Source organism: Salmo salar, chromosome 28 (genome assembly GCF_965601325.2).
Source record: "Salmo salar chromosome 28, fSalSal1, whole genome shotgun sequence".
Lineage (NCBI taxonomy): Eukaryota > Metazoa > Chordata > Actinopteri > Salmoniformes > Salmonidae > Salmo > Salmo salar.
In genome coordinates this window covers 21,490,646-21,504,753 of record NC_138318.1, presented here as the reverse complement: position 1 = coordinate 21,504,753, position 14,108 = coordinate 21,490,646, and the positions used below count along the sequence as shown (strand labels likewise).

At 45.8% G+C, this 14,108-nt stretch overlaps 1 protein-coding gene across 6 annotated transcripts in view; it reads left to right on the top strand.

Annotated features, from left to right (window-relative positions):
* tanc2b (tetratricopeptide repeat, ankyrin repeat and coiled-coil containing 2b) overlaps positions 1-14,108 on the top strand; it is a 251,693-nt gene that overhangs the window by 210,438 nt on the left and 27,147 nt on the right. For all 6 annotated transcript variants that reach the window (XM_014179855.3, XM_014179853.3, XM_014179852.3 and 3 more), the window contains 8 exons: positions 2,499-2,756; positions 6,439-6,570; positions 9,664-9,699; positions 10,271-10,552; positions 10,775-10,902; positions 12,271-12,502; positions 13,044-13,213; positions 13,601-13,879. In XM_014179855.3, coding sequence (XP_014035330.1) covers positions 2,499-2,756; positions 6,439-6,570; positions 9,664-9,699; positions 10,271-10,552; positions 10,775-10,902; positions 12,271-12,502; positions 13,044-13,213; positions 13,601-13,879 — 1,517 coding nt within the window. The remainder of the gene's footprint in view (positions 1-2,498; positions 2,757-6,438; positions 6,571-9,663; positions 9,700-10,270; positions 10,553-10,774; positions 10,903-12,270; positions 12,503-13,043; positions 13,214-13,600; positions 13,880-14,108) is intronic.

Here is a 14,108-nt window from a genome sequence, read left to right as displayed (position 1 = left end):
TGAGCAATCAGGGGAGAAGGGCCTTGGTCAGGGAGGTGGCCAAGAACCCGATGGTCATTCTGACAGAGCTCCAGAGTTCCTCTGTGGAGATGAGAGAACCTTCCAGAAGGACAAACATCTCTGCAGCACTCCACCCATCAGCGCCAGATGGAAGCCACTCCTCATAAGGCACCTAAAGGACTCTGACCATGAGAAACAAGATTGTCTGGTCTGATGAAACCAAGATTGATCTCTTTGGCCTGAATGCCAAGTGTCACGTCTGGAGGAAACCTGGCACCATCTCTACGGTGAAGCATGGTGGTGGCAGCATCATGCTGTGGGGATGTTTTTCAACTGCAGGGACTGGTAGACTAGTCAGGATCGAGGGAAAGATTAACAGAGAAAAGTACAGAGAGATCATGATGAAAACCTGCTCCAGAGCGCTCAGGACCTCAGACTGGGGCGAAGGTTCACCTTCCAACAGGACAGGACGCTCCCCATCCAATCTGACAGAGCTTGAGAGGATCAGCAGAGAAGAATGGGAGAAACTCCCCAAATACAGGTGTGCCAAGCTTGTAGCATCATACCCAAGAAGACTCGAGGATGTAATCGCTGCCAAAGGTGCTTCAACAAAGTACTGAGTAAAGGGTCTGACTACTTATGTCAGTTTCTTATTTTGAATACATTTGCAAACATTTAAAAAAATATGTTTTTGCCTTGACATTATGGGGTATTGTGTGTAGATGAGAAAAAAATGAATGTAATACATTTTAGAATAAGGCTGTAACGTAACACAATGTGGAAAAAGTCAAGGGGTCTGAATACTTTCCGAATGCACTGTACAGTCGTGGCCAAAAGTTTTGAGAATGACACAAATATTAATTTCCACAACGTTTGCTGCTTCAGTGTCTTTAGATATTTTTGTCAGATGTTACTGTGGAATACTGAAGTATAATTACAAGCATTTCATAGGTGTCAAAGGCTTTTATTGACAATTACATGAAGTTGATGCAAAGAGTCAATATTTGCAGTGTTGATCCTTTTTTTTCAAGACCTCTGCAATCCGCACTGGCATGCTGTCAAATAACTTCTGGGCAACATCCTGACTGATGGCAGCCCATTCTTGCATAATCAATGCTTGGAGTTTGTCAGAATTTGTGGGTTTTTGTTTGTCCACCCGCCTCTTGAGGATTGACCACAAGTTCTCAATGGGATTAAGGTCTGGGGAGCTTCCTGGCCATGGACCCAAAATATCGATGTTTTGTTCCTCGAGTCACTTAGTTATCACTTTTGCCTTATGGCAAGGTGCTCCATCATGCTGGAAAAAGCATTGTTTGTCACCAAACTGTTCCTGGATGGTTGGAAGAAGTTGCTCTCGGAGGATGTGTTGGTACCATTCTTTATTCATGGATGTTTTCTTAGGCAAAATTGTGAGTGAGCCCACTCCCTTGGCTGAGAAGCAACCCCACTCATGAATGGTCTCAGGATGCTTTATTGTTGGCATGACACAGGACTGATGGTAGCGCTCACCTTGCCTTCTCCGGACAAGCTTTTTTCCGGATGCCCCAAACAATCGGAAAGGGGATTCATCAGAGAAAATGACTTTACCCCAGTCCTCAGCAGTCCAATCCCTGTACCTTTTGCAGAATATCAGTCTGTCCCTGATGTTTTTCCTGGAGAGAAGTGGCTTCTTTGCTGCCCTTCTTGACACCAGGCCATCCTCCAAAGGTCTTTGCCTCACTGTGCATGCAGATGGACTCACACTTGCCTGCTGCCAATCCTGAGTAAGCTCTGTACTGGTGGTGCCCCGATCCCGTAGCTGAATCAACTTTAGGAGACGGTCCTGGCACTTGCTGTACTTTCTTGGGCGCCCTGAAGCCTTCTTCACAACAATTGAACTGCTCTCCTTGAAGTTCTTGATGATCCGATAAATGGTTGATTTAGGTGCAATCTTAGTGGCAGCAATATCCTTGCCTGTGAACGCCCTTTTTGTGCAAAGCAATGATGACGGCACGTGTTTCCTTGCAGGTAACCATGGTTGACAGAGGAAGAACAATGATTCCAAGCACCACCCTCCTTTTGAAGCTTCCAGTCTGTTATTTGAACTCAATCAGCATGACAGAGTGATCTCCAGCCTTGTCCTCATCAACACTCACACCTGTGTTATTGAGAGAATCACTGATATGATGCCAGCTGGTCCTTTTGTGGCAGGGCTGAAATGCAGTGGAAATGTTTTTGGGGATTCATTTCATTTGCATGGCAAAGAGGGACTTTGCAATTAATTGCAATTCATCTGCTCACTCGTCATAACATTCTGGAGTATATGCAAATTGCCATCATACAAACTGAGGCAGCAGACTTTGTGAAAATTAATATTTGTGTCATTCTCAAAACTTTTGGCCACGACTGTATATGATTGGTTGTGACGTTGGGACATTAAGCATGGTCGTAGCAGAGGCAACCTCTCCTTCCCTACACTCTGACCCCTCTCCTCTACTCCCATTGTTCCTTCCTTCCAGCCACCCTGACCAGCTACTCAGAGAACGCTGAGCGGGGGGGTAAATACGGTGAGGGGGGTTTTTCGCGTGGCAGTAACCTGAAACTGTGGCAGAGCCAGAAGTCTGGCACTGACTCGTTCCTGTACCGCGTGGATGAGAACATGGCTGCCTCAACCTACAGCCTCAACAAGATCCCAGAGAGACACCTGGACAGCATGTCCTCCCATTCCGGTCACTCCATCCCTCTGTACCTCATGCCTCGCCCTAACTCCGTCGCAGGTGAGTCCCACCCTCTTCCTCGCTCTTCCTGCTTCGTCTGTTCCTACTGTACACACCTCTATCTTAATCCTTTGACCTTTGCCGTTGACCTACAGATTAACCTTGACTGCGACCTTATGCAGTGTCCTTCCTTCCCCTATTTATCTAAACGGCGCAAGATAATGATGACAGTCTCATTCTCAGCATAGAGCTCTATTGTTTGATTCCAGGAAAAATATATATATTTTGCACGTTCTGTCAATTGTATCTGAATGTTGAGGGGAACGTTACATAGAAAATGTATATGTGTGTCTAGTTAGGACACTTATAGCATGCCTCAAATAGCTTATTCCCCAAAGTATGGCTAAATGCATCTTAAAATGTGAAGTTACATAACAGGCTGCCGTTCCTGATGGATTTGATTGTATTATTGTCCTGCTATTCAGAGCCGAGACATTCATTGGAGATGAGCTGTATTACTGAGCCTTCCCTTCAGACGTTACAGTATTGCGAAGATGCAGTGGGGTTCCGACAATGTCAATACTAACATACCGCTCAGAATGAACTCCCAGTGTATTGTTTAATTCTTAGCAGTGTGCTAGAGTAGATAATGGAACAGTTTCACTATAAGGAGTAATATACATCACACATATCAGTTCTGACCTGCTCTCTATGTTAGCCATGTTCTAATATCTAACTGTCTGTCTGACAGCCATTTAGTGGGTGTACAGACAGTGGTTTAGAGAGAATGAGCTTCAATCTATTCTCCTGCTTCAATAATGAGTCCTTGAAAAAAGACAGAGCAGGCAGGAGGAGTGGGCTCAAGAGCTGCTCGAGGAGTAACATTACATGAGATGAGGTGAGAGCGACAGCGAGGGAGGGAGAGGAGCGAAAGAAGGAGAGAGGATTTATTTTATCCAGGCCTACAGTAGAATGATCCTTGTGAGTGGTGGAATGGGAGTGAGAAGGAGGAGAGAAGTGGATGAATTAGGAGGTAGGGAAAGAAGGAGAGCTATCTCCTCCACAAAGGGGAAGAAGAGCGAGGGATGGAAGAAAGGAGGGAGGAGAGGAGGCCGTGGATTGGCTGGTCTCCCACGGCAGAGGAACATCAGAGCTTCAGGCATTAACCGTTTCTATCCCCCCGAGTCACTGAGAGGGAGAGAGACACTGCTTTGAAGTGCAGGAGGAGAGAACTAGCTGAGACCGTGGCGTGAGAGGAATGGGAGGCTGCAGAGGTGGAAAATGAGGAGGGGGGGTACTTTAATACCTAATGAGAGAGAAACTTGTTGGGAGAGTGTGAGAGGGATGGAGGGAGGAGAGGGATGGAGAGAAAAGAGAGAGGGTGAAGGAGGGAGGAAATATATCATCTTAAAGGATAAAGGAGGATACCTTTTCTGTCTCGTTCACAGTCATCTCAGTAGTATTTTAAGTGGAATAGGACAGAAATGAATAGAAACCTCTCATTGAAAAATGTACATTCTCTTCAAACTCTTTGGACTTGAAGACCAGACTAATAAAACATAGTCAGTAACCCATCAGGTTTTGGACCATGCCATTCTTTAGAATTTTCACCTCTGTAGATATTAATAATTTAGGGTGCATCCAAAATGGAGCCGTATGGGTCCTGGTCAAAATGAGTGCACTAAATAGCAATAGGGTACAATTTGGTATGCAACCTGTATTGTGGAAATATTACACTAGAAATGTCAATACCTCTATTTCCCCTTGTAAAGGGAGAGGAAGATTGGGCGGCATGACATTTTAGGGGAGACAATAGCATTTAGTTCATTTCTGAAATGTGTTGTGGGATAACTGTCTGGACTGTTGAGGTCTCAGGCCTACTGCCCAGCCTGGATGTATATCAAAGAGCAGCAATGTTCCTGGACATGTGTTTTATCACCGGGTTGTTAAAGCAGGAAGATGCGCATTCACGCACACAGCTGGGTGAGGTCTCCACCATGCTATTCAGCACCAGGAGTCATTTCATCATGATGTCTCTCTCTCCTCTCTCTCTCTCTCTCTCACACTTTTCCCCCTCCATTTCCACTGAGCACGCTAGTTGTGCTATCTTAGCTGCATCGGCACAGACACTGCATTGCTGATAGATAGTGAACTCAACTCACAACTCAGTCCTCCTCAGATTCAAACCCAGTTGAAGAAAGGGAAAGGGAGAGTTTGAACTTAGCTCCTGACTGTATTCCTAAGCCCAACCATTATCTTTGACCTTTTGTCTTTAGTGGTAACATGTACCCAGATCTGTTTGTGCTGTCTTGCCAACTACTATGGTCATTGTCATGCCAAACATGTAGGCTATACATCACAAACGGACCAGGCTAGCGTAGGGGTAGTAGGAGTGGCGTTTCTTATCTGAACAAACCCGTCTGTGTCCCAAATGACACCCTATTTCCTATTTAGTGCAATATTATTCTTTTTACCAGGGCCCATAGGGCTCTGATCAAAAGTAGTGCACTATATAGGGAATAGGGTGCAGTTTGGGACTTACATCACCCAGTTCCATGACCATGGCCACCCCATTCCAGTAAGGTCTAGGGCCAAGCCCCCAGCATTCCCAGCTGCTGTCTTCCCTCCATTTTGGGAAAGCTGTGCTGTGAGCTTCATCATTGGTTGACTCCATGGCTGGTTTGCTGTAGTGACTCACTGCAATCAACAACACAGACACACATACTACTGGAGCATTAACACTAAGCTGGTGATGCACACAAGCTGCTGGGAGGTGAACCTTCTGAGACGGACAGAGGAGGAAGAGACCAGTGTTAGACTGATCTGATCCCAGCATACCTCTCTAGATCTCTCCCTGTGGATTATATTATACTTCCAACCTGGGTGCAGTTTGCCTGGATAGATGCTACTGACGAGTTAGGGCTGATCTGAGAGGGAGTCAATAGGAGTCATGCTTGACCCCGTTCCTCTCCTTCCTCACTCCATGATGCATCTGTGGATCTATTCAGGTAGAGTTTCAAAGAAGACAGTGCCTCATGGTGTGATTGACCTCCATGCTCTGAGAGTAGAGTAATTAATGTTTCTCTCTCTCTCTCTCTCTCTCTCTCTCTCTCTCTCTCCTCTCTCTCTCTCTCTCTCTCTCTCTCTCTCAAAGCTGTGGTCTGACATTGCTGTAGACATACCTTATAATTGATAGTCCACTTAGTCATACATATGTCCTCCTCTGACTCTGACTGGCTTTGAGGCTGCAGCTCCCACTGATGTGGTGGATTGGTGGGTTGAGGGAACTGACCCCCCCCTCGCACACACACACCAGCCTCTGTAATCTCATTGACAATGCAGTGGCCCCCAGAGTAGAGCTGGTCTGCAGACACAGCATGGTGTGAACAAGCAGCAGTGTCAGTGTGAAGGATTTTTCTCCATGAATAAGACATTTGTCTGCAGAGCTAATTAATCCACAGGGTCTGGGTGGCATCTGCCTCCTCTCACAAGCCCATGGAACAGCCGTTCAGAGGGGGGAGGGGGACAGGTCCATGTAACAGCCATATTGCATCCCTCCCTCCTGCCTTCCTCTCTAAACTTTACTGTGAACTTACTCAGTCTTGACGACCAAACCGCCTCAGGATGCTGGCGTGAGCTAGCATAATACTGTATGTGAATCAAAGCTAACAGTTTCTTTCTCTCCTCTCCTGTCCCCACCTGTCCTACACACACACACGCACACGCACACACACTCCCTCAGCCACCAGCTCGGCTCACCTGGAGGACCTGACCTACCTGGATGATCAGAGACACACTCCGCTGCGCACGTCGATGCGCATGAATCGACAGAACACACACACCGGGCCAGGCCATGCCCAGACCGACATCAGAGGTAAGACAGGAGCACTATAGCCCTTCAGAAGAGACAGGTTGCTTCCCAAATGACACCCTATTCTCTATATATAGGGCTCTGGTCAAAGGTGCAATATATAGGGAATAGGGTGCCATTTGGGATGCACCCATATTAATAGAAAGAGAGGGCAGACCGCCTCCTAGATCCAAGTGCAGTCAGTGTATATTCAGTGCATCTGTGTAGGTGTGTGAGAGTGTTACGTTCTCGTATGCGTCAAGATGGGTTAGGTGAGCAGACTACTATGCTCCACTGCTTAATCTACAGACACGTCTATGACCGAGCAGAGCAATCTGTCTCTCCTCAATGAGTCCAGATATAATACACATGGAGCAAAGCAGAGCAGAACACTCTGTCCTCAATGAGTCCACTGGCTCAATCAGTCCTGGGTCATTATGATATGGCCTGCATAACAGAGCCCTGGTCAAAAGTAGTACACCATAAAGGGAAAAGGGTGACATTTGGGAGAACCCTAATGTTCTCCCCTCACCATTCTTCCTTTACTTATTTAGCCACTAATGAACTCATCACAGTCTTCTGCTATCCAGTCATACAGTATAGGGATACAGCAAGCTGCTGCCTCAAGTGCTTTTAAAGTTCCCACTTAGCTGTGTGTCTCCATAACACATCTACAAAATAATAATTATATCACATAAGCGTGCGTGCTTCTGCATGTGTGTGTGGGCTCCCCCTAGCCAGCTGCAGAGTAGAGGGCTCTAGGCCTGGTACTCTCCGAGCTCTACAGTCACTTTTTTTTCTCCTCTCCTAAGCGCAGCCAAGTGTGTTTACACGCCGGCCCACTGCATCCAGGCATGCTCCTTGCCTCTTCCGATCAGTGTTAGCAACCTTCCTGAGTAAACTACACCACTACACCCACTTACTTCAGAGAGAGAGACTTACTTAACTAGTTGGTATGGCCGCACAGAGAGTTGTAAAGGAGAACAAATTGTCTGCTATAAAGTAGGTATGGTCGCGAAGAGAGCAACACATAGCTGCTATACTATAGTGAGTATGTATGAGAGGGTTGTTGTGCATGTCAGATGGTAACCAAATGCTGAAGCGTCCTCCTTGGTTGGCACTGCTTCACTTCCTTTGTTTTATGTTGTTTGATGCTGTCAGGGAAATCAAGAGACTAGCTCAGTGATGCTGTTTTAAGCCCAGTGAGTGAGTCAGAGTGAAGATAGCAGGGAGAAGAGAATATGTGTCCCAAATGGCTCCCTATTTAGTGAACTACTTTTGAACAGGGCCCATAGGGGTCTGGTCAAAGGTAGTGCACTAGATGATAGGGTGCCATTTGGGAAACGGCCATGGTACAGTAGCTTAGCAAGAGATGGTGATAGACCTGGTGAATCAGGCAGATGCAGTTTCTTAGATTGCCGCCCACCTAATACACTCATTCTAGACACACATATGCAGGCACAAAAATCCATGCATGCAAATGTAGGCATCTACGCACGAAGGCAGACACACAAACGCACATCTGTGGAGTAGAGCTGTCTGGGCCTAATGTAACCCTGGTCCTTCATATGGAGCAGACTGAAGTACCACTCCTCCTCACCTCCCTCCATTCTTTCAGCCTCCCCTGCTCTGTCATCCTCACCTAGTGAATAATTAAAGTGTCTGAGTGAGCCTTTCCGTCTGGACACGTACACACACAGAGATACCACTCTGTCTAGCTGGTCAGGGGGAGAGGAGAGGAGCAGAGTGATCCCTAGGCTTATACCTCTCACAGCCTTGTCTAAGCAGGAAGTGATGCAGCTCCAGATACAGCACCCCCCACAGACCCGCTCCATGCTCCCTCCTTCCTGCTCACAACATGGCAGCCATGTTTCTAGGATTTTATCACCTTGCAGCAGACGAGCAGAGGCACTATGACTTAGCTAATAGGCCTAATGCTTAATGGTCTTTGCCATAGACAACTGCTAGTGCTGAGTAGTATCTTGTGTGAGGTGATTACAGTGGGAGAGGAGACTAAATGCCAGCGCTGTATTGGCGCTGGCATTTAGTCACTTAATGAGATTAGCACCACTTAATGCAGGACACCGTATTAATTGACATCTGCTATAGCCGGTGCCTGGTCTAACTAACACAGTGAAGGGAAAGTGTTGGGTGTTTTCATTTTTTCCATTACTGATATCTACGACACTCTTTCATAGTCTACGAGATGTTATTAATCAGTCTTAGGATCAATTGAAGGATAGCAATGCAGGAAAGATTTGAGATGGTGTGCTGCATCAGTCCCAGCAACTGTTTTATGCCAAGGCTCAGTGTGTGTGTCTCTGTGTCTCTGTCTGTGTGTCCATGTTTGTGTATTGTCAGCTTTTTTGTGGTGATTCAGCTAAATCGAGTTTATCAAGTTGTGTTAGACCGTATATACATAATATATTGTGCCGCTGATGTCAGGCTATATTCACAGATTGAAAGTAGCTTTTTCCCCGGGTATATCTATACTACTCTGCAGTCATCAACCATTTTTCCCATCTTATTATTATTATTATTATTATTATTATTGGCTTAGCTGTAAAACATGTTTGGCCCAGCACTTTGTACATTTTGGGAAGGAATATATTATATAAATAACAGGAATTGGAGCTCATTATATTCTGATGCTCCTTATGTAACACACACACAGTTAATCACACGTGTTCTCCCCAGCCCTGACTCATGGTCTGTCTATTGCATTTATACTGTACTGTGTTGCCTGCCCTAAACCAATAGATAGATATCACTTGACCACAGGATATTTCTTTTTGGGAGTGTACTGCCTTACAATAGATGGATCTGGAGATGTTATTATAGCATATTAGTTGATATCTGATGCTGCAGTCTCCATCTCTTCATGCGGCTCTCTGTACCAGGGTTAGGGGCCGGTTCCATATTCCAGTTCTTCATCGGAATTAGAGTTGGAATTTCAGTTATTTCCTGAATTGAAATGTAATTGACCTTTGACCACCAACCCTGCTCTGCACCATTAGCATACTGCATACGGCTGCCAGTGTCCATTCTGTTATGCTTTCCATGACCCTGTCTGTTCTTTCATTGCCTCCTCTTGTCTCTCACTTCTGTTTGTCCCAGCTTCTGCTAACAACCATGCCTGGCAATCCCAATCACGTAAGTTTACTTTACTTTAATCTGGTTACATGTCTGGCAACATGCCTTTTGTCCATGATTCCACTGATGTTGTTTCAGATAATACAGCGAACTGTCAAATTAAGAGAATCTGTCCTGAAAGACAAGATACAGAAGCAGGACTCCTGTTTAGATTTGGTTCTTCTCTCATCTCCAGAGATATATTTTAGTCCAAACATAGTTTACATCCATTCGTTTTTTAATACTACTCGTGTTCAGATGAACGGATGCCCAGACAGTCTTTGAAAGACCCGACGTTTATCTAATGACTCCCCCTAGTGAGGAAAAATAATAGCATTTGTGTTAGGACATACAGGTTTCAATTGTGTAACAAATTAATATTTCTCTTGAATCTCTTCTCTGTCACACATGATTACAGCAGTGATTACAGTAGTGATTACAGCAGTAGGAGGAAGTCCCGTGACAGTCAGGACTCACTATAGGCCTTACACACTCATTATCTTAATGTAGTGGCAGCATTTCTCTGTAAAATAAAGAGCAACCATTGTAACTGTCCGTCCTCTCTCTCTCTCTCGCCCCCCTGACCTTCCAGTGCGGTTTGCCCCATACCGGCCACCTGACATTTCCCTGAAGCCCCTCCTCTTCGAGGTGCCCAGCATCACCATGGACTCCGTCTTCACCGGCCGTGATTGGCTGTTCCAGGAGGTCGATGCCCATCTCAACAGAGGCAACAACATCACCAACCTCGGCGTAGTTGTCGTGGGCAACATTGGCTATGGCAAGACAGCCATCATCTCTCGTCTGGTGGCGCTGAGCTGCCACGGAACGCGCATGAGACAGATCGCCTCTGACTCTCCGCAGGCCTCTCCCAAACGTAGGCTCAGATACTCATGAATAGAGAGTGCTATTAAAATGGCCACAAACAACAAGTCAGCTTTCAATAAAGTTTCTAAAAAACATTTCTGTTGAACAAAACAGAGGCGGAGTGCATGCTTTGCTATTGTTGGAACGGCAGATTGACCCTTTAAGGTGATATAAAAATGGTTTGACAAACATGCCATTGGTTAAATCCTCTTCCTTCTATGCTTCTTCTCAGATGGAGAGCTCCCCCTTACTCAGCCCCAGCCGGCCTATAGCACGGGTACCTTGGGAGGGGGCAGCTGTCCCGGGACCCCTGAAATGAGACGACGCCAGGAGGAGGCCATGAGGAGACTGGCATCTCAGGTAAAAAAAGATGACTCTCCGAAAACAATTATACCCTCATTGCCAAGCTAGCAGACCAGTTAGAATGCATGCCCAACACGTCTTAATACTAAGTGACATGCGAGTCTGGATTTTGGACCAGTTTCACAGCACATTTGAGACATCAGTATACAAGGCTAGCTGTTTTAATTGCAAACATCCAGTTTGGCCTAGAAACATTCTTTCTAATAACTCTTTCTCTTTCAGTGGAGTAAACGTGTTAACATTTATGAACCTGTCTAGTCTGAAGTTAAATATGAATGATGTGTGAGGCGGTGCTTAGTGGCTTCTCTAAGTCCCCACACCACTCACATCATACCATAGCCTCAGCTTCCCATGTCCCCTAAATGGGGGTGACAGACGCGCCTTGCCATCTGTAGCCCCAGCCCCAGCCCCATTCCTCTCCCCAGACTGCTGCATTATGCAGATGTGTTTAAAAGAGAAAAAACAACTTTGCCAGGGAGCCTTATGAAATATGTATACCTGCAGAAAGCCATTTCCCAGCCAAGCTATTATATCTTGTTAACTCGATGCATTAATAATTGAGCCCGCTCCCACTTTTCTCCCTTTGTTTTAAGCCCTGTTTCATTCCTCTGTGACTCAATTAGCATTTTATCCTGATTTGTTATTTTATCCCTGCGGTTTCCTTGATGAAACAGAGGAACAGAGGCTGGCGCTGGGTCCATGTCAACTGTCATAGTCCCCGAGCTGGACACACCTTGCTGGTGGCGCAGCTTTCTAATTGCTTCACTTCACCTCCTCCTCTTTTTCATTTTATTCTTCTCTCCTTTCCTCTTTCACGCCCATCTGTTCTTTGTGTTATCTGCTCATGGCAGTTTATAAAGCTTTGTGCTCACCGTGCTGAGAGTGTATTATTATAGAGAAACACACTGAGATTACTCATCTGTGTTGTGCTGATAATCATTTAGACTTTTGACTCCTCTGGGTGTCCGTCTAAACATGCAATTAAACACACACTCATTCACATTCATCTTTTCTCAATGGCAGGGAGCTCTGAATTATTTATTAGCTGAAAACCGAAAGGAGAAACGAGACGTAATATGTTCATTACACTGCAATCATCCACCATGAACTAGTTGACTCACTCCCAAATCAATTGTAGCAGCGCCAGTTTATAAAACCTGATTCTTATTGTCAAAACCTAGAAAACAGGATCGTGTTCATTAAGCACCAATCTGAGGTATTGACCTGGACTTGGTCCAATAAGAAATGCAGATTTTATTTTTAAATGTTTTTGCTACAGTGTGACCTAATGACCATAACCCAGTCTTGTATTTTCCACCACCTTTTACTGACCTATCATGTCTCCCCCCTCTCTATCGCCCCCAGGTGGTGGCGTACCACTACTGCCAGGCGGACAACGCCTACACGTGCCTGGTTCCAGAGTTTGTCCACAACGTGGCGGCATTGCTGTGTCGCTCGCCACAGCTCATCGCCTACAGAGAGCTGCTGCTCAGGGAGCCACAGCTACAGAGCATGCTCAGTCTGCGCTCCTGCGTTCAGGATCCCCTGGCCTCCTTCAGAAGAGGAGTTCTAGAACCCCTGGATGCCCTCTACAAAGGTGATACAACTCTCTGCTCCTATTATACACCCCTACATAACTTGATCATAGAAAACTCTACTTGCTGTTGTAGAACCCCTGGATGCTTTCTACAAAGGTGAATTCTGGTCGCAAATGGTAGCTTACTAGGGGTAGAGACAGTTTTATCACCTTTGTAGAGAGCGTTCAGGGGTTCTAGGGGTGTCCCCCAAATGTCACCCTATTCCCTATATATTCCACTTTTTTTGACCAGAGCCCTATAGGCCCTGGTTAAAAGTAGAGCCCTATAGGCCCTGGTTAAAAATAGTGCACTATATAGGGAATCTCTGGTCAAAAGTAGTGCACTATATAGGGAATAGGGTGACGTTTGGGGGACACCACTAGAACCCCTGGACGCTCTCTACAAAGGTGATAAAACTGTCTCTACTCCTAGTGACTCTGTCAGTGGGCGTGATCCTCAACACATATGTATTCTTGATTTTAGCAAGAGTACATTAGGCAGAACATTTGCAATCAGGTTTTTTGGTCCATATTGACTCTTTTCTCTGTGTGTGTTTTTCAGAGAGGAAGATCGCCTCTGAAGATGACCTGGTCATCCTGATAGATGGGTTAAATGAGGCAGAGTTCCACAAGCCTGACTACGGAGACACCATCGTCTCATTCCTCAGCAAAACCATCAGCAAGTTTCCCCCCTGGCTCAAACTGGTGGTCACTGTTAGGACCACATTACAGGTAGACACATTATACGCATTACAGTCCTCTACCCCTCCGGTAAGCGTGTGGCAAGTAAAAACATACAAGATTAACACTGTTAACACCAGCAAGGATAATTGTCTTTTGATAGAGTTTGTCAATAGATTGACATCAGTGGAAGATTGCTTGTACATCTTGTTACACTGCCCATATATCTTTTTCCCTCCCCCACTTTTCTTCTTCCAACCCCCCTTCATCTTCCTCTCTCCTTCCTCCATTTCTCCCTTCCTCCCACTTTCTTCTTCCATACATCTTCATCCTCCTCTCTCCTCCTCCTCCTTCCTCCTCTCCTTCATCCATCATTCCCCCCTCTTCCTCCTTCTCCCTTCATCCTCCCCTCTCCCCTCCCTGACTTCCCTTCTATAGGAGATCACCAAGCTGCTCCCATTCCACCATATCTCTCTGGATGGTCTGGAGGAAAATGATGCTATAGACCAGGATTTACAGGGTTATATCCTGCACCGCATCCACAGCAGTCCTGAGATACAGAACAACATCTCTCTAAACGGCAAGATGGACAACACCACCTTCGGCAAGCTCTCCGCCCACCTCAAGGCCCTCAGCCAGGGATCCTACCTGTACCTAAAACTCACCTTTGACCTTATAGAGAAGGGGTACCTGGTCCTCAAGAGCTCCAGCTACAAGGTAAGCCTGTCTGGGGGGGGGGGGGGGGGGAATTATTGCCTTAGTTTTAATCTTGTCTTTATTATTTTCTTTATCCTACTTTTAATTACACCGAACAAAAGTACAAGGCAACATGTAACAATTTCAATGATTTTACGGAGTTACAGCTCATATAAGGTAATCAGTCAATTCAACTAGGCCCTAATTTATGGATTTCACATGATGCAGCGATCAGTAGGCCCACCCACTT